Source organism: Protopterus annectens, chromosome 6.part0 (genome assembly GCF_019279795.1).
Source record: "Protopterus annectens isolate FY-2018-M chromosome 6.part0, PAN1.0, whole genome shotgun sequence".
Taxonomy (NCBI): domain Eukaryota; kingdom Metazoa; phylum Chordata; order Ceratodontiformes; family Protopteridae; genus Protopterus; species Protopterus annectens.
In genome coordinates, this window is record NC_056737.1 from 17,022,101 (window position 1) to 17,043,960 (window position 21,860).

Genomic DNA, 21,860 nt, shown 5'->3' on the forward strand with positions numbered 1-21,860 from the left:
AGGCTGTATGGACTACCTTGCCTTCATCGACAGCCCTGGTGACAGATTCGAAGAAGTCCATCAGGTTGAGCAGACATGATCTGCCCTTCATAAACCCAAACTGCGAGGGGTCTAGGGTTTGAAGGTTTCCTATATCCTTATTTATAAGGTCCATAATGATGCACTATATGGACTTACAGATCAAGCTTGTCAGGCTGATGGGGCGGTAGTTTCCAGGGTCAGTAGTTGCTCCCCCTTTATGTAGTGGGATGACTGTGGCAGTGTGCCATTTGGTAGAAACAAAGCCTGAAGTGAGGCTGTGGTTGAACATGGCACTCAGGTGTGGTGCCAGTTCCCTTTGTAATTCATGCAGAACACAGCCAGGTATATTATCAGGTCCGTGGAAGCCATATTTTTGGCTTTGGACAGTGCGGCTTCTACCTGTGCAGACATGATATTAGGGCTTTGGCATTCCTCGGGGATTGGGATGGGCCCTCTAGGTGGTGAAGGGGGGTAAAGTTTACACTAAACCTGTCGGCCAAGAAAATTGGCAATATCTGTTGGTTCAGTATAAGTGGTGCTATTGTGTAGCAGCTCAGAGCACATCTGCATATGTTGTACATATTTCTGGCATAGCTAAAGAATCCCTTGTGGTTATCTTTAGTATCTGTAGCAATTTTGTTTTCGTAACTAACTTTGGAGAGTTTGATGAGGGATCTCAGTTTTTTGCTGAGACTTACAAGGGAATTTTTCCAGACTTGAGACTTTACTTTTTTCTGCAACAGTTTTTTACTTCTGTTGTAGAGTTTGTTAATGACTGGGGACCACCAGATTGGCTTCCTTTTTTTGGAGGTCAGGATCTTGGCTCTGTTTGGTATGGCCTGATCCATGCACTTGTGTAAGTGCTCGTACTGTGCCTTGATGTATGATTGAGCAGCCATACATCCATTTTCCATTTTTATGGATGACACAAAGTTTGACACTTCTGTCTTTAGAAGCTCAAAACTGGTTTTGGAGAAATTCTTCACTGTGGTTTCCTTCATGGACAGTGAGGATTGGATTAGGATATAGACTGTGATTCATTTGTGATCAGATCTTACCAGGGAGGAGTTGATTACTGGTGTAGAGCAGTGGTCCCCCATGTTTGCAATGACCAAGTCGAGTATGTTTCTACCTCTGGTAGAGTGAGAATGAGTTGGTCCAGGACGTTGGAATTAATGAATTTCAGAAATCATTGGGCAAATGAGTTAGAACAGGAGTAATTTTCCCAGCTAATGGAGGGGTAGTTAAAGTCTCCCAGTATAAAGGTATTAGGTTGAACCTTAATGCTTTCCAAGGTGTTCAGGAATGCAGAGTGGGAGTCTTGGGACATTCTGGGGGATCTATAGCAGGCTACAACCTGGATTGCAGTTTTATCCAGTGTTAGTTGTACCTGAAGTATCTCTGATGCATTATGTTGGGTGACTAGTCTGGAGGTGTGCGTATCCTTTATGAAGATGGATACACCACCGCATTTGGGGCCTCAGTTCATACCTCCTTTAAGGCTTTGGTCCAGATTTAGTGGCCTAAAGGTGTGGTATGCATTGTACCCTGGTAGCACTGGGGTGCTCTCTGGAGCCTTGAACAAGGTCTCTGTTACTGCACAGATGTTGATGTTCTCTAGTGTAAGGAGTGACTCAAGTGAGTGCATTTTGAGATTTAGACTTCTAGCGTTGAGTAGCATCACCCTCAGGTTGCGTTTGCTTGCAGTTGTTATGGTGATAAATTTGTCTTTAGGGTATTACCTAAAAAAGGTACTATAGGGGTGGCAAGAGCCTTGGCCAGTATCCAGAATCCCAGGGGTGACAGATGCAGGCCATCTCTGGCAAAGCATCAAGGTCTGTCTATCATGTCATCCCAGACAGACAGATACTGGATCCCCTTTGAATGACACCAGAAACTTAGCCAGTTGTTAAAGTCAATCATTTTCTGCTAGTACTGTGATATAATTCTGGGCAATGGTAGGATGCTACTCAGGGCTAGGGTCATACCTGCCTGTCCTACAAGATCTGAGAGTTCCTCCATGTCTCTTTTCATGTAGGCCAGGGAGGTACATCTTAGGTTGTTCACACCAACATGGACAATGACAGAGTCATATTTGTACTTGTTGTGGAGATACCCAGGTGCATGCATTATGTGGTGAATCCTGGCACCTGACAGGCAGCTGATTGCAACTTTCTCCTTATTCAACCTAGTGAGCAGGACACCATTGTGCCTAACTATTGAGTCACCAGTGACTAATGTATTGGGTAAACTGTTTTGCCTTAGGGGCTTAGGCTGAGTGGCACACTGTTTATGTGGGCTATGTTTCTTGGGGGTTGTGTTTGGATGAGATAGTTGCTTGTGTTTCTGCCTCGGAGGTCTTTGTTTTTTGGGCAGATTTTTAATGAGAGCCTCCGTGAAAGTGGGTGTGTGTTTTGTGTTACTATGTGTGAGGTGCGGTGGTGTGTGACTCCAGTACACTCAAGTATGTAGTATGGTTATCCTGGGTCATAGATGGGGACCTATAGCTAGCAAGGATATGGTATTGCACTTGTCGGACATGGAGTAGCTCAAGCATGTAATAGTGTTTGCCCTATGTTGAGGTATGCTTAATTTTTATGTAGATTGATACACCTCTACCTTATGTACCTTCTTGTGTGAGAGCTGGTCTAAACCTGTGGAAGGCATTATAGCCTTATACTGCCAGGGTGCCTTCCACTGCTTTAAACCATGTCTCAGTAACTGCACAGATGTCAACACTCTCCAGGGTGAGGAATGCTTCCAGGGGTTGGAGCTTCTTGTTGACACTCCTAGCATTGAGCAGTAACACCTTTAGTTTATCTTGCATATAATTTACTATGTTGAAAGGTTTATCATATTGGCATTGCCTAAAAAGATACTATAGGGGTGGACAATGTTTTTGATAATATCCATAAGCCTAGTGGGGACAGGTGCAGACCATCCGACCATTCCTGGCAAAGTAGCATGGTCTGTCAGTCATATCCTTTCAAGCTGACAAATATTGGCCCCCATTAGAATAACACCAGTAACTAAGCCAATTGTTAATTTATTTATTTATTTGACATTTGTTGACTGGGTTGGTCCGGCTGGGACAGAGCCCTTTTTCAGTGGAGACTCGGAGAGAAAAACTCCACACTTAATACATACATTTAAGTTGAGCAGTACAGAGATAATAGTACAAAATCATTATCAAAGTCACAAGTGGATATATACAAAAGCAGGTTAACATGAATGACAATTAGTCTGTATATATCAGTACATATTAGTGTACAGTGCAGAATAAAAAAGAAAACAATACAGATAAGATGTACAAGGCAAAGAATAGTGATTACAGTGTGGTAAAAGGTAATTAGGTAAGTGTTTCTAAGCTTGGTCTTGCAACTGTTGAAAGTTATACATCAGTGCGGGTTAAACTGGCTGTGAAAGGGAGAAGAGGAGGTAGCATGAAAGATCTTTTTAAGAGTTAAGGTTCAAGGCAGAGAGTTAGGAAAGATGGTTTGCAGTCTTGAAGTGAAGAGTGATAAGGATTTCACTGAAATAGAAGAAAGGTGAGATATTGGGTGGGCTATAGAGATGGGTCAGTCAGGGGGAGATAGCATAGGCTTAGTTTATTCTTGTTTAAGTGATTTTTTTTTACTGCTTTCTGAATTGTAGTTTGGGTCTAAGGTGTCGGATATCAAGTGGTAGTTTATTCCAGTTTTCAGCCGGGTAACAGCTATAAAGGTTTTTTTCCTATGTTGATCTTGGGTTTGTGAATGGACAGGAGATGTTGGTCAGAGCTCCGGAGTGTTCTTGCTGGAGTGTAGGAGGAGATGATAGATGAGATGCTGGGGCAAAAAGAGGGCGGGTATAGAACAGAACAAATTATCTGAAGCTGGGAGAGGAGAAGGTTATGGGGGAATTCTAACCAGTTCAGTTTACAGAGTGCTAAGCAGTGATGAGAGGAGTATGGTAGTTCAGCAGCGAATTTAGCTACCTTTTTGTATGTGAACTCTAGTTTGGCAATGAGTGAGCTCTGTAAATTGGTAAGAATTTGCGAGCCATAGAGAAAGGTTGGGAGTAGGTATCCATGCGATAGAGCTGTTTTAGTTTACTTGAGAGAAAGTTTTTGTTTCTGCAAAGTAGACCAAGTTTTTGACGTGTTTTCTTAATGTTACTTGGAACATGCAGGTCAAATTTTAGCTGGCCATCAATAATGACCCCTAGTAGCTTTGTGAGGCTTTCAGCTGTGATAGGTGTGTTATTGTGAGACGTGATGGTGAAGGATGGTTTCAGGTGGGTCATAGTTTTAGGTCTGAAGAGTAAGAGTTTGGTCTTCTTTGGATTTAAGATTAGATGGTTTTGGTTGAGCCAGTTTTCAGTGGACAAAAAGGAGTCTTGAGTTGTCTTATGGAGCTCAGGAAGGGTATCAGCAATAGTGATGACTGTGGAGTCATCTGCATATTGCACTAGTGATGAGTGTGGGGTAGAGGTAGATAATTGATTAGTAAAAATATTAAACAGCAGTGGTCCTAGGATTGAGTCTTGGGTTAGTCCCATCTGTATAGGAAGTTAAGGGGAGATAGCAGAGCTCCATTTGACAGATTGGAAATGATTGCTGAAGTGACTAAAGAACCAGGAGATAGTTGTGGTGGTGGATAGGTTTAAATGAGAGAGTTTGTCTAAGAGGAGTGGGAGGGAAACGGTGTCAAATGCTTTTGAGAGCCCAAGAAAGAGACAGGAAACTAGTTTATTCTGATCTCTAGCTTGTACAATGGTATTTATAAAAGAGATGAGAGCAGTTGAGGTACTATGACCAGGACCAAAGCCATGTTGGGTGGGGATGATTAGGTTCTCTTGAATAATGTCAATTATCTTCTGTTAATATTGTGGTATCATCCTTGGAGAAGGTAGAATGCTGCTCAGTGCTAGGATCATACCTGCCTGGGACACATAATCTGAAATCTTTCTCATTTCTCTCTTCATATAGTTCAGGGAGGTACATCTAAGTTCATTAGCACCCACATGGACTATGACAGAGTCATTCTGGTACTTGTGGTTCTGTGTGTGTGATCTGGCAAGAGAGTCTCCAATGACCAATATATTGGGTTGTGTGGAAGTTTACCTTAAGGCATAACAGGTTCAGACATTGTGAGATGTGGTTGTATGTGAGAAAGGGAGTGCTGTCTTTGTATGGGGTTTGAGAGGATGCTGAGGGCAGGGTATGGAAAATCTTTGAGGTCTGGGTAGATTGCTTTTAAGAGCCTCAGCAGATCTAAGTTTGTGTGTCTGATCCATAGTAGTTGTAGTGTGTGTGTGTTACTGGCAACCTGTTTGGAGATATCAATGTATGTATGCTAGAGCTGTCCCTCCAAATACAAAGTGCAATTATATCTCTTACATACTGTCGGTCTGCTTAAGAATAAGGTGGTGGTCCTTGCTGCATTGTCTCAAGATGCCTATTTCCACAATGTTGGCTACAGAGACAGTAGGAAAGAGCACATCCATGGCTGTGTAACCTCATTTTTGTGATCTACAAAGGATAATGCAATTGGGGTTTAGAGTTGTTTGGCTAAGAGAAAAGATCTAGGATTGATCTAAAACAACCCTCTTGAGGTAATACTTCTCAGTGGGCAAACTATCTGCTGGACACTTGGTTAGATACTTGAGGAAATAGCAGAGGAAGTTTTATATGAAAATTACAGTTCTAGTTGCCTGGTATTTATAAAAGAGATGGGAGCAGTTGAGGTACTATGACCAGGACCAAAGCCATGTTGGGTGAGGATGATTAGGTTCTCTTGAATAATGTCAATTATCTTCTGTTAATATTGTGGTATCATCCTTGGAGAAGGTAGAATGCTGCTCAGTGCTAGGATCATACCTGCCTGGGACACATAATCTGAAATCTTTCTCATTTCTCTCTTCATATAGTTCAGGGAAGTACATCTCAGTTCATTAACACCCACATGGACTATGACAGAGTCATTCTGGTACTTGTGGTTCTGCGTGTGTGATCTGGCAAGAGAGTCTCCAATGACCAATATATTGGGTTGTGTGGAAGTTTACCTTAAAGCATAACAGGTTCAGATATTGTGAGATGTGGTTGTATGTGTGCAAGGGAGTGTTGTCTTTGTACGGGGTTTGAGAGGTTGCTGAGGGCAGGGTATGGAAAATCTTTGAGGTCTGGGTAGATTGCTTTTAAAAGCCTCAGCAGATCTAAGTTTGTGTGTCTGATCCATAGTAGTTGTAGTGTGTGTGTTACTGGCAACCTGTTTGGAGATATCAATGTATGTATGCGAGAGCTGTCCCTCCTAAGACAAAGTGCAATTATATCTCTTACATACTGTCAGTCTGCTTAAGAATAAGGTGGTGGCCCTTGCTGCATTGTCTCAAGATGCCTATTTCCACAAAGCTAGCTACAGAGACAGTAGGAAAGAGCACATCCATGGCTGTGTAACCTCATTTTTGTGATCTACAAAGGATAATGCAATTGGGGTTTAGAGTTGTTTGGCTAAGAAAAGAGATCTAGGATTGATCTAAAACAACCCTCTTGAGGTAATGCTTCTCAGTGGGCAAACTATCTGCTGGACACTTGGTTCGATACATGAGAAAATAGCAGAGGAAGTTTTATATGAAAATTACAGTTCTAGTTGCCTGTTTCTGTACAGAGCACTGCAAACCACTGCTGCACAGCTCAGTAGAGGTTAAAGGAGATGAGTTAAGAGAGGAATCTAAACAGTAAGAATGCAGTATAAGTGTATAAATAAGACTTAGATCCTGTAGCAATTCACAATTCTCTTACTATTGTGAGAGATACTTCAAGAATAAGGTTCCCAGATGAAGTAAAATGCAAACAGAAAAACAATATTAGAAATATAATGAATGAGTTTCAGATCCTGCAAAGATTCACAATGCTCTCACTACTGTAAGTGATACTACAAGGCTAGACTAAGGTCCCCAGACCAAGTAAAATGCAAGCAGAAAAAAATGCAGTAGAAATATAATAAGTGGGGTTAAGATCCTGCATCAATTCACACCTCTCTCACTATTGTGAACATTACAAGATTAACGTTCCCAGACTAAGGAAAATGCCTTCATAGCACCTAGCCAACCAAAATCAGTTCAGTTAATGAATGCTAAAGGAATGGTTCCTAACTGACCCTAGCCAACATTTTCTAAGACTTCAGGTCAAAAACTTTGCAGTAAAACAAAGTTTAAACTATGATAAACTGTAATATAATAATACCAAAATCAAAAAGTAATGGAACTATCTAAACCTTAGATGCAGAGAAGTCAAAAATCAATATAGTCAAACAGCAGTTTTAAACACAGAGCATTTAAAACAGCTGCATTAAACTCAGAGCTCTTGGGCTAATTTTATCCAAAATATAAGGGCTAAAAACTACAATGACAAATGTAAGACTGGACTTTTGAATATCCTTACAGATCAATAGCCTAGTAAGTATCTATAAATAAGACAATAACTTCATTATATGAGATAAGTAGTACAATTAGATTGTGACACAGAGGGGAATAAAATTTATATCATATGCAAAAAGGATGAAGAGATTTCCTTACTTGATGTAGACTGGGCTCTTTTGCTGGATACCTAATACAATAAAAACTAGTTTGCACTGATGCTCTTACACAGCAGCATGCCAAACTATGGCAGCCTCCTGATATTTTAAGTCTACAAGGCACCGTCCCCACAAGAACCAGCCAATCAAAATGCAGCCAAAGCACCTGCAGATGTTGAACAATCAAAATCAAGTACTCCAATTCCCCATTTGAACCCAAGTTCAGGTAACTGTCACATGGAAGGCTGAACCAGTGCAGACCTGGTCGTAGGAAACCGATGAACTCCTTGTAGTATATTAAATCAATAGGAACCCAGATGGAAAGGGCTTTAAAACCTTCTCTTCCTTCTCTGTTGTCTTCAGAGTAGCCTAGCACTAAAGAGCACTGAATGGAGACAATCTCCTAATACTTAAAGTCTGTAAAGTGCTGCCTCCACCGAAGCCAACCAATCAAAATGCAGTCAATGCCCTCATAGAGGGTCTATATTTAATGTTCGAACATTCAAAATTTCGAGTCTCATATGGTCGACACCATATGATTGGATTTATGAATGTTCAAACATTGTAACGGAGATCTCCGTACAGCACGGAATAGGAAGATTTCCCTTTTCTGCAGTGTAGTGCGATCTTGGAATTGGTATATTTAAAGAGAGGGAGGGGGGTGTTTTGTGTAGTTTTTTTTTATTAGATATTCGAACTTTTGAAAGTTCGATCATATGGTGCCGACCATATGACAGTCGAACTTTCAAACATTCAGTTATTTAATATAGACCCCTCATAGAAACTAGCCGATCAAAATCAAGCACTCCACTCTCTCAATGAAACTCAAGGTCAGGTAGCTGTCATGTAGAAACCTCTGCTCACCAAATGCTGGTGCAATGCAGTCCTGGTCCCAGGAAGCTGATGAAGTCTTTATAGTGCAATGAATTATCAGAAAGCCAAATGGAAAAAGGGCTTTGTCATCTTTTCCTCCTTCTTTGTGGTCTTCTTGTCTTTGGAGTAGCCAAACATTGAAGACCACTGAACTGAGCAAGATTCCAGGTATTTAAAGTTTGTAAGGCTCTGCTTCCATAAAAGCTGGCCAATCAAAATCCAGCCAAGTCCTCCACAAAACTGGCCAATCAAAATAAAGCACTGCAATTCCTCACTGAAACCCAACTTAGGTGGCTGTTATGTGGAAGCCTCTGCTCTCACCAAAGCCTGGAACACTGCATACCCAGCCCTAGAAAGCTGATGAAGCCCTTACATTGTGATGAATCAGCAGAAGCCCAGATGAAAAGGGCTTTAGAGAATAGGTGAAAGGTGCATTGTCACTATATTGGAGAACAAATGTTCTCCAACAGGGTGTTAATGTACAGATAATGTCTGGTAAACTACAAGTCTGCCACATCATGGCAGCATATTAAGCTGCAATGAGGGCTGGACAGAAGAAAAAGCCATCTGCCACCTTTTTATGCTGCTTAAATGCAACTTTGTTGTTTAGTGAGCATAAAATAAAAAGTAAATAAAAAATAACAGGTATGAATCTGTATGTATATACATAGTTATATATATATATATATATATATATATATATATATATATATATATATATATATATATATATGTATATATATATATATATATATATATATATATATATATATATATATAGTTTACTATCAAATGGGCACTCGGACTTTGTTCCATTTATGTTAGTCTGAAACACCCCATTCAATAGTATCGAAAGAACGAATACAGAAGAAGCAGTATGTCAAATTATACTAAATGCCCCTGGGGCAACTACATTAATAAAAATCATCTGGAATTTTCATTTTGTGCAGATCTAATTATTGGTAATAAGGAATGCCAGATCTTGAACACTGATAAGGCTGATGATGGACCAGTGACACTGAACCCCAAAAAATTCAGAACCATGCTGGTTCTCCAGAAGATACATGGGAATGGCCCTTCAATGTTTGACCCAAAATGTGCATGTTTAGCTTCTTCAGTAATAGCATAACAACAGCTTGTAAGTCCATGATAAAAGACTTTAACTTTTGACAGGAATTACACATGACTGATATACTTTATTTGAGACTGAAGGAATGAGTGCATTACAAATGTTTACACATTTCACAAAATGTGTCAGTATATCAGTGTTTCTAAACCATGGCTCTATTTCATTGTAAAAATGTTGACAGATTAATGGTTGGCACCTTTACTGTGGATCAGTGACATTAAGATTAACTTTTTCCTTTCAGACCATTTAATCTGTGACAGTTGAAATGTGTACACACACTTAACAGTACAAAAAAGTAGAAGGACTCCATGGCAGGGGACTACTTCCATATACCTCTGGCCATCAAATACTAGGCTTAATTGGCAGTGGAGCCACATGTATCTTACCAAGGCTTTTCCAACCAGAAGGCACTGCAGAGCACTATGAATACAGCCGCTCAGATCTGATCGCATGGCACATGTTAACTGGTTATGAAGTACAGCATCTGTTCCATTTACTGGGAATTTAACAAACTAGAAACAGTTTTATCACTTCAGTCTTAGCACAATTGTGTTGTTAGTAGAAAGAAGCCTTCATTGTGCCCTGCCCAGTCCAATGAAGACCTTTAGCAAATGGCACTCAGCATGCTGTTTGAGACTATTCTTTTATTCTTTTGATACATTTGTTCTAAGTCTTTCAGAGAAATTTGATAACCGATGTTAGGAAGACATTTTGGCCAACATTTCCATGGTTGCTAGCAATGTCACAAGAACAGATGGTAATGTGGATCAAGACAACTGGGCTTTACAGCTACTGGGTGAAAATTGAGGGGTAGTCATAGTTAAGGGGTTGGGCAATACAGATGAAAAAAAAAGTATTCTGCCTGGCATTGATGATATTGTGTAAGTGAAAAGATTTTGATTGTATTGCATGTACTGGAGCTTTTCTCCCCAGGCCTCCTTTGAAAAGGAGCCTTTGTGCCCAGACGGACTTCCCCATTCAACAAATGTAAAAAAAAATAAATAAAATCCATAAATATGCACATCTAGCTGTAGATGGGTGTCTGTCATTCTTGAATTGCAAAATACCATTCTCAGGTTCCATAATACGTCCATCATTAGGTGTAGCCAGACTTCACACGATCATGGAAAACGCTGGTCTGTTCAACAATAACTTTAATCACTTTCTACGTCTGTAATCACTGCTGCACAGACATGGCACATATTCCTAGTTTCCATCCTACCACACAGAAGTACATCATGTGGCAATATATGTGCATTGTGGATGCTCCCAGACTGCTGCCACATAGGTTTGCAGATATTACAGTGTGACTGCCTGATGTCTTTGTGAATGCAAACAAGTTCCATGTGTGGATTTTAATCTTGCTCTTGTACTGCTGCTTAATAGTGGTACAAGTTGTTGAACACCATCTGTCCAACTTTTAAGAGAGCCATTATTGCTGCCAGAAAATTGCACCACTTCCCACATGAATCATTCAATCACAGTTGTTCATGCAGAATGTTGCACCACTTCCCACATGCAGCATTCGGTCACTGTTGTCCATGCAGAATGTTGCATGACTTCCCACATGAATTATTCAATCACTGTTGTCCATGCAAAATGTTGCAGCACTTCCCACATGAAGCATTCAGTCACTGATGTCCATGCAGACTATTGCACGACTTCCCACATGAAGCATTCAGTCACTGTTGTCCATTTAGAATGCTGCACCACTCCCCACATGAAGCATTCAATCACTATTGTCCATGCAGAATGTTGCATGACTTCCCACATGAAGCATTCAGTCACTGTTGTCCATGCAGAATGCTACACCACTCTCCACATGAAGCATTCAATCACTATTGTCCATGCAGAATGCTGCACCAGTCCCCACATGAAGCATTCGATCACTATTGTCCATGCAGAATGTTGCATGACTTCCCACATGAAGCATTCAGTCACTATTGTCCATGCAGAATGCTGCACCAGTCCCCACATGAAGCATTCAATCACTATTGTCCATGCTGAATGCTGCACCACTCCCCACATGAAGCATTCAGTCACTGTTGTCCATGCAGAATGTTGCATGACTTCCCACATGAAGCATTCAGTCATTGTTGCCATGTAGAATGTTGCATGACTTCCCACATGAAGCATTCAGTCACTATTGTCCATGCAGAATGTTGCATGACTTCCCACATGAAGCATTCAGTCATTGTTGCCATGTAGAATGTTGCATGACTTCCCACATGAAGCATTCAGTCACTATTGTCCATGCAGAATCCTGCACCACTCCCCACATGAAGCATTCAGTCACTGTTGTCCATGACTAGTAAATTTTCTGTGTCCACTGGTTTTGTAACTCTGTCAAAGGTTGCTGTTCAAGGATGGAGCTTTTCAATCCTGTGTTGGTGGTCTCCCTATCTCAGTTATCCTACACTATTTCTTACTTTGCACTAACTCCACTTTTTCCACAACTCATGCATAAACTTTCATTGGGCCTATGCATGTCCTTGAGTAACTTCCTAACTACTGCTGATGGCTGGTTTTATTTTACAGCAAACATTCATTACTTTTCTCAGAGCACTCCATAACATACCTCTCAACTTCTTTGGTGAAGAATTCTGGAGAAAGCCAAATTAACAGAGGGACAAAGGTCCAAAATCTGGGACAATTTTCAATATTACTCTAATTTACTTAAAGGTTAATGAAACAACGTGTTTTGCATCAGCATGCATTTTCTGAACAATAAGAAGTATGAAACTCATGCATGGCATTACTGATTGACTGTAATCCAAATTGATTTATGAGAAAATCAATAATTTTATGAGAAACAGGACAAAAATATGAGGTAAAAATCCCAAACATTCTGCTAAATCAGGCAAAATTAGAGGTATGCTTCCTGAACAAATGCTGCCTACTTCTTCAACTTCAATTTTTGTTTGTGTTTCATAACAAAACACTGGACACATACAATGAGAACAAAACAAAACGAATGCAAGTAATTTAAACAATTAACTAGAATAAATATATAAATGTGTGTGTGTGTGTGTTTTATATATATATATATATATATATATATATATATATATATATATATATATATATATATATATATATACACATGGGTCTACTTCTAAATTTCGAACTTTTAAAACATCGACTTTCTTATAGTCGAGACCATAAGATCAAAGTTTTGAAAATTCTAAATTAAAAAAAAAAAAAATTAAAAAGTAAAATAATCTTTTTTTACATTTTTGCAGGGGGGCAAACCCCATTGCACTCACCACACCCCCTGCTTATTAAATATACCAACTCCAAGATCACACTACAGTGAAGAAAATGGTAAATATATCAATCCGTGCTGTATGGCGATCTCCATTTTAACAGTTGGAAGTTTCAAAATTTTGATCTTATGGTCTCAGTCATAAGAAAGTCGACATTTTGAAAGTTTGATATAGATTTTATATATATATATATATATATATATATATATATATATATATATATATATGGATCTACTACTTTTGATCGACAGTACATTTGATCGAAACTCATTTGATCGACAGCACATTTGATCAAAAATCAGTATTCATGGCAATTAACAGGGATTTGTCCCCCTCCCCAAAGTCGTGCGACCCTGAAGTTGATATATAAAGGTAGGGGGGTGTGAGGGGAGAAAGGAAAAGAAAATGTATATATTTTAAATGAAAATAGGTGAGGGGGTTCACCCCCCCCACACACCCCAATGTGGGGGGCTGTGCCCCCCCACACACCCCCACCTTTATATATCAACTCCAGGGTCGCACAACTTTGGGGAGGGGGACAAATTCCTGTTAATTGCCATGAATACTGGTTTTCGATCAAATGTGCTGTCGATCAAATGAGTTTCGATCAAATGTGCTGTCGATCAAAAGTAGTAGATCCATATATAAATATATATATATATATATATATATATATATATATATATATATATATATACACACATACATATATATGACACTTTCTGAAATGAAAGGGAGAAAATCATTATTTTATGCCAAGATTCGCATCCTGACAGGAAGAGGATTTTATTATGAAGACTGTGAAATATGAATTTCTCTGTGAAGATATTATCGATCACAGAATGATACACAACAGGTATCTAATCAGGCTCCTTACTATTTAGGCTTTCATGCTAAATAGGTACTCATACACCAAGCTAGTCTATAGTCTGAGAGTCCAACTCTGATGAGCCAATTTTTGTTTTAAATACTGTACCATAAACATCATCATTTCTTTCTTATACTCATTTTTAAGTGTAACATACTTCTGAATTATTGCACAGGATATATTTTTGTCTCTTTAATGACACGTCCATCACCTTAATCCTGAGCATAAATTAATTTCAAAAGCCCTGATAGCTACCTCTTCCATAAATCTCCTCTCTTTAGATAATGTGTGTCCTGGATATTCCAGTTCAGGTTGAAAGATTCCACAGCACTGCAAATCTGAAGCTATCATCTCCCAGTATGATTTGAAAGGCCTTCATCCATCTGGCAGAAGTTCCTGAAGGAGAAGAATCTCTCATGAGAAGGACATTAATGCCTTCCGGACTAACTTCAGAAATGAGTAATTATGACTAGGGTCATATTTGATTTGATCATTTTTGTTTTTCACTAAATAATCAATTAGATATTAGTGTTTTGTATTAGGATAATGTAAGTGTAGTTGACTTTTGAGAAAAGCACCTCTTGGTGAATGTATTATTAAAGTTACCTACATTTTTGTCAAACTACTTCAAAGTGTAGACCTCCAAAGTAAGAATGGCATACAAGCTGTCCTACTAAACTGGAGAATAGTTTATGGATAAAACAAATAGAAGCATTTTGACCCCCATGTCTCTGATGGACAGAGGTCAATAGTAAGTAAATTAATCCCAACTAACATGCCCCCCCTCCACATAACCCTTAGCAACCTCTTTACTAACATACCCCACCATATAGGCATCCAAGGAACTCTGGGACAAAACTGAGTTGGTTTGGGTTGGGATGCACGACTAGGTTTGTAAAGACCCTGGTGGTTGTTAGCCTAGTATAAACCTATGAACCTTACCAGGGAATGAAAAGGTTGATTGGTTCCCACCTGACTCATGGAAAGAGTAGACTGTAGGGCTTTTGTCATGAACTGGGAACAATTGGACCTGCTCTTGATCTGTGGGAACAAACTGGTCACTAAGCATGGAGGAGGGGACATCAAAAAATCCCCTGCCACAATTTTTTTTAAAGAAATAATGGAAATGGTTGTAGAAACAGTTGTAAGGAACATAACTAGGGTAGATGTTTCATTAATGAAAAAGAATGCATATAGAATGGCATTTAGCAATAACTACTCAGCACTATGACATACGTAAGATGGATTTAAAAGCAAACGGTCACTGGATCAATTCTGATGTAGAAATGGAGTTGAAAATAACACCAAATCATACCTCTCAACTGTCCAGATTTTTGCAGAATGTCCAGATCCAGATTTTTGCCTCATATTTTTGATCTGTTCCTCATTAAATTTTTGGCTTTCTGTTAAATCAATGAGGATTGAAGTCACTAAAATAATGAGACACATTTGAGTTTCAGAGTTTATATCCTCCAGAATATGCATGCTTACACAAAACATGTTATTCATGCACTTTCTAAATTTATAAAAGCAACATTTTTAAATCTTTCCCTATTTTTAGGCCTGTGCCCCCCCATTTTTTGGGCTTTGTCCAGATTTCTTGCATTAAGAGGTTGAGAGGTATGCACCAAATCAAAAAAGCAAAGGATCACTGGCTCAGCATAACAAAGATCTGTCAGTAACAGTGGTAGCTGATACTGCAAGTGCTTACAAGTTGGTAGGATCATAGGTTCATAGTTCATAGTTATATACTAGGCTAACAAACACCAAGGCCTTTATAAGCCTAGCTGTGAAATACAGCCCAGTTGTGTCCCTATGTATCATGGGTGTTTATTAGGAGGGGGAGATTTTAGAAAGTTTCAAGAAGTTATGTGGACATGGGAGTTTGTTAGTTTGGGCATTACTATCTGCCTCTATCAGAGACATGGGGGCCAGACCCAGGGTGAATTTCCGATTTTCCAGTCATTGGTCAAGGTTACACTTAGATAGGGTTAGGGATGGACTGATGGATTCTGCTTCACATGCATGGGGATCCTCTGAGACACATATCTGTCTCACCAACATATCTTATTTACATCACAAGTAAAATGTAAATCCTTGGATTTAGTGGCTCTATTGCTGTTCATTTTGAAGATGTGTAAAAAGCCCATTAAAGCTGGATCAAAGGATGCCTTGTATGCCAGGTATAGATCACCTCTCAGTAACCTGTAGAAGACAGAGTACAGAGATAGGGCTTTAAGGGGATTCACATAGGACAATGTGTTTATACCCTGGATTCTCCTGGTAAGGAACCTTTGTGGGAGTTCCATCTGTTGCATATGTTTGGTCAGGTACATGCCAAAGGAGGCATTATACTCAATAATGGGTCTGATAACGGGCAAACAAAGTGGAATTATGACTTCCTTGGACCTGAATGCCATGTCCCTACTTATAAGTTGGGCGGCATAGAATGATTTTCTTATTTCTTTGGCCACATGGTGGTCAAAGGCCAGACTACTGTGAACATATCTTCTGCATATGTCCCCAGATCCCTGACTACTGGGTCAACTCTTGAGTGTCTTATTGATGGAGTAATTAGCCTGAGTGGCAGTTTTTTCAAAAGGGACTATAATGTATTTCTTGGCATTGAGTTTTAGTCCATTGCTTTGGCACCAGTCATCTGTCCATGTTAGACATTCTTGTAAGATGTTTGTGTCATGGGGGATATCTATGATAGCTCCCAATTTGCAGTCATCTGCAAATTTGATCAGCTAAAGGTGCCTTGCATTGGCCGAGAATTGAACCCAGGCCAACTGCTTGAGAGGCTGCTATGTTCATCACTATATCACAGATTAAATGGATTAAGCAAGAACTACAGGCTTGCTTACAACTTCTGCAGGCAAGAACCAAAATAGAAGTTCTATCTTAAAACTCCAAATATATCTTTATTTCATTATATCTCAAGATCCCTTCCTATGCTAATGCATCAGAATCATTCTGTTTTTAATTATATTTTAATTTCCTATTTCCCAAAATGTCTGTCATGGGGCCTGGTTTACTGCCCTGATTTTGTTTTTCCAGAGTCTTTTTCTTCTTCCCACAATGTAGGCCCCTTGTGTTTGCTTTCTTTTGCTGTGAATTGCTGGCTTCTCCATGATTTGCTATAACTGGAACTTGCTACAAAGCTATTCTGGGTACACTTAAAACCTATTCCAAATAGACAGGTCTATATAATTTTATCAAAGTGACTACCTGCTGCACAACTGTTTGTCGAACTTAATCCATCGAAGGTTAATTCCATCAAAAGTTCATTTAAGTAAATTTCTTCCAAGGGGAAAAAAATACAGTTGGCCAACCTAGCGACCATCACAAAAAACACATTATTTAAAACCTACACCCACCCCCAACTAAATATACCAACTCCGAGACTGAACTACAGTGGGGAAAGGGGCAAATTCCTGAGGATGGCCAGCAAGATTTTTCCCCTGGGAAGAAATTCGCTTAAATGAACATTTGACGGAATTAGTGTTTGATGGGTTAAGTTTGACGAATAGGCATTCAATGGGTACTCGCTTTGACTAAATGATATAGACCCCAAATAGACTTGATAAATAGTAGGGTTTTATTAATCACTCAAACTTTAGCCCCTAAACAGTTGTTAGATTTTCCCCCATACTCTTTATGAGGTGTCAGACTTGTCAGTTCATTGTAGTAACACTGCTTATTTTTATTTATTTATTGATTGATTGGCATTTGTTTACCAGGAAAGTTCAACTGGGTAGAAGTCCATTTTCATGGAGGCCCAGGAAGAAAAGCTCTAAAGTATTACAAAGCATTTTAAGAAGAAATAATTTTACAGTTGTTAAAAATAATACAAAAAACAACTACAGCTTAAATAATTATACCAAATTAGACATAATATGAAAAGATTGGTTAAGAATAGATGCAATGTAAAAAATATAGGAGGCACCAGACCAAGGCAGAATTTTATCTGCGCAATGGTTTATGAGTAAGTACAGGTTTAATAGAAACTTTGTCATTTAGGCCCCTGCCCTATAATTCCTGCAATTATTGCAAATATATTGATGAGAAAGGATGTTTGAACACCCAGATACGAGGAAGACTGTTTACTTTAAAACTATCAGCTAACTGTAATACCACAAATATTGTATATTTAGCTCACTGTAATGTATGTTGCTCATTTTATATAGGTATGACCACACGGAGGTTTCGTGATAGGATCAGGGAGCATGTTTATGATATATATAGGAGGGCAGAGACTAATGCCCTAGCAAGACACGTGATGGCATCAGATAGGACACACACATTTAAATTCATGGTAGTAGAGATAGTCAAAATAGTTTGCAGAGGCGGCCCTATAAAGAACCTGGTAGAAAATAAAGAACTTGAATGGATCATTAGGATGCGAGCTAATACAGGCAGGGGCCTAAATGACAAAGTTTCTATTAAACCTGTACTTACTCATAAACCATTGCGCAGATAAAAAATTTTAAATGTAATTTTAAAAATATTTTATAGGTTTATTCTAGGACTACAGACTAGACTTGGCACTTTAAGTATGTCTATTATATTGTTTTTAATTTACAGCTTAATAGTATTGTCTTAATTGAACTTTGATTCTGATTGGCTGTTTGTAACTTTTAAATATGAATGAGTAATGATTTTAACTGTCTGATGAAGTAGCTCTTGCTACGAAAGCGCTCACCATTTTTTGTACTTTGTCTGTGGATTAAAATTGAACTTTATCTTCACCTGCCTTGGTCTGGTACCTTCTATATTGTTTACATTGGATACTAGTCTTTTTTGAGGACCAGTTTGCCTACACCACAGTGTTGCTTTTCCTTCTAAGAACAGATACAAGTTATATGATAATTATTTAATACTTATAGAAATTTTAGCAAGTTTATAGAGAAATTAAAGATAAATTAGTGTAATACAAACAGGAATTGCAATACAAAGTGAGAGAAAAGCAGGCTTATGGTATATTTGGAGAGAAAGCCAGAGGATGGAAGTTGATAGCAGTAAGAAAGTGAGTGAAGAAGAGAGAGTACGGAGGTGTAAGGTATGAACAGGTATTTGTTCACATTTAGGGATATAATTATCCTGGTGTTGAGCAAGAACAGCTTTTGGCTAAGAAGTCTTTCAGAATGGTTTTGAAGGATGGGGGGGGGGTATTGACCTGACAGATATAGTTAAGGATTTCCAGGCCTTAGCAACATGGTACAAGTACAGAAAATGTACGGCAGATTTTCTAGGTTTGTGAACACGCAGGAGTTTTTGGTTACTGAATCATTCATCTGTGTTTGATAACTGCCATTTTAGAAAGATAGTTATACTGGCAGTATTTCCATCTGCAATTCCATGGATAAGAGAACAGTTTATTGGCCAAAACATAAGAGTAATGGTTGGGTAGTGTCTGTAGTGTTGCAGAGCAACTAGAACTCATCCCTGTTTTGTATACACAGATTTACCCAAAAACTAACTCTTTGGAAAAGAGTTTCACTTCAGCTGTTATGATTTGGTTTTTAGCCCATGGGTGGGCACTAACACTGTCAACTACAGAAATTAAAATTGTATATCTAGCCTAGTTCATGCAGGCTGAGACAACTTCCTTTGTGAAACAATGTGTGATTTCAGAAAACAGAAAATGGTGGAACTTTCATGATATGAAGTACAGAAATGGAAATAAACTGAAAGGTAGTGAAGAGTTTCTGAAAATTAAATTATAGCTACATGATATTTTAGAGGGAAGAACAATAACTCTGTGATGAGGTTAACTATAGTGGACAACTTAAGCACAAACTCTAACTTTTTTTTCAGAAGGCTACTGACAGTTGTCAGTGTAATAGGAGGCCCATCGGATAAGGTAAATATATACTACTTGATTACAAAGACAGGATTTGTCCATCTAGTGGAAGCTAGTAACTAAATGGTAGCACTATAGAGAACCATTACAGAAAATTGCAGTACTGGCTTTGGGATATTTGAGAACAGACTTCTGAGTGTTGTATGTGGACTCTGACTTCAGTATCATTTGTACTTTGTAGCATTCCTGAAATTCTTAACGTTTGATTCTCGGGTCTGTGTAACTTGAGAAAGGGTGTTAAATTTCCCTAATTGCTCAGAACCCAGAATAAGACAAAAAGAAAAATCCCAGTAAGATGCTTATTCAAGATCCTTGGTGTTCATGTTCAGTTTGACCAACAAAATTCCTCAGAAGTAGTACACCAGTATATCTAAAAACTCAAAGTGCAAATGCTGTGATCCATTTAAATAAAATGCATGAAAAAAGAATGTTCCAAATTTAGGCTAGTATGGAGTACTTCCAGTTCATTTTTATAAGAATCATGTCTTTGTGATTTCACTTCTGTTAGTTCTGTTTCAGAACAAAGACCTGTTATAATTCAGACCTGATTGTATATTGATGGCTTGAATGTAATCCAGGCAGTTTAACCCCTAAAAAGGTTATTGCAAACAAATGTAGCTCTTCAATGCAGTTTGCTGGAATAATGACAGTTCCCTCCATTGTGTTTGTAATCTTCAGTACAGTAAGGACATAAATGCCTGGCTTAAGTATTACCTAGAGACAGAATTCCTTTAAACTCAAAACAGCAGCATATAATGCAAACTTGTATCGGAGATTTAAAATGGAAACATGCTGCGTAGTGATTGATAACCATTATGTTTAGCTGAAAGCAGTGACTGCAAATTCAATCAAAGCGCAAGTATATTTGCAGGGGTTTTACTATTTAAATGATGACAAGAAACAAGCACATCTCCAGGTCCTGACTTACTATATTAAAACTACTTTTCTTGCTATTGGTTTCTAAACAAAAGGATTATTTCATTAATGACTATGGATAATAGAAAGATACCAGGGTGCAAATTCATACCTATAAATACATAAAAATTGCAAACTAGTTTGTCATTTCTGGCTGCATTGTGTCACATGTAAATACAGTATGCTGCGTGGTGTGCAATCACTGTTGACACCAGGAAACAAAACATTGAATGACTTCCTGCTCTTCTGACCCTCACGAACATAAGCAGGTCGGGATAGTAATGTAAAATGCACAGAATGTGAGGTCTTTCCATCAAGTAACAATTTTTGACTAAAGTGAAAGTCTATGCCTGTGCACTAACTTAATTCTATCGTTGCACTGTGATATCCATTTCATTTTTCCCTGCATTATCTGTGACTTACTTCATCACTTAGGAAGCATGTTGCGTCTTTGTTTTAATTTCAGTCTTGAGACTCCCCTGAAAATGGAAAACCTTGATCTCCATTAAGACCACCCAGAAATCAAAATGCACATAAATGAGCTTAAAAAGGGAGATCATTTTATCAAACTAATCATTCAGAGTTAGGTACTTTCTCTACTACTTACTTGTGTGGTATTCCTTTCAATCCTTCTTTGTCGTTCACTGATATCTCCACCGTGAGAAGATTTGTGACTCAGTCTGACAGTTTTTATTATTGACACATATGAGAAAATCATTATAGACACAGGCAGAAAGAACTCAAATATGAATATTCCAATGACATATAACTTGTAAACTGTGGAAAATGAAGCCATGAGCCAATCAATTTCACAAGTTCCATACTTGCGATCTGCAAAAGAAGAGTGTTTATATCAATTAATATATTAATGGTATTGTAAAATTGAACTACAATCTCTCAAGAAAGGCATGGCAAAGTCCATTGCATTGTTAATCATGCAGCTTATAACTGTAGTCTTTGTAGCCCGTCCTGCAGTTTATCCATTTATTGCTTATTATATACTCTATTTGTTGGCCATCTATTTGGCTAGAAGTATGTTCTAGTAACACTGCCTGTATATGTCATGGATTCCCCCTCTTCGAAGATGGGACCCAAGAGTTATCTCTCAACACAGCAGGATATTCCTGTAGCATCTTCTGAGACATACAGAGGAGGCTTTACAATGTTGACAATTTGCCATTTAGGGCTTCTTTCTTCTTCCTATTTGTCACCCAGCCCTAGGAACGCAATGATGTTGAATGCTAGTTTCATCAGTAGCATGCTTACAGCCTTGCACCTGGGAGAATAGCTTATCACAACCCCATCCAAGAGAACTAGTTGTCATCTAGTCTGCTGCTGTTCCTCACTGCCACCACTAGGCCAGACA

The 21,860-nt window shown here is 38.7% G+C and overlaps 1 protein-coding gene across 1 annotated transcript in view; it reads right to left on the bottom strand.

Moving 5' to 3' along the window:
* Nucleotides 1-21,860, bottom strand: part of LOC122804042 (opsin-5-like) — a 138,583-nt gene that overhangs the window by 40,718 nt on the left and 76,005 nt on the right. Inside the window, exon 4 of the mRNA XM_044073718.1 lies at nt 21,102-21,325. Coding sequence (XP_043929653.1) covers nt 21,102-21,325 — 224 coding nt within the window. The remainder of the gene's footprint in view (nt 1-21,101; nt 21,326-21,860) is intronic.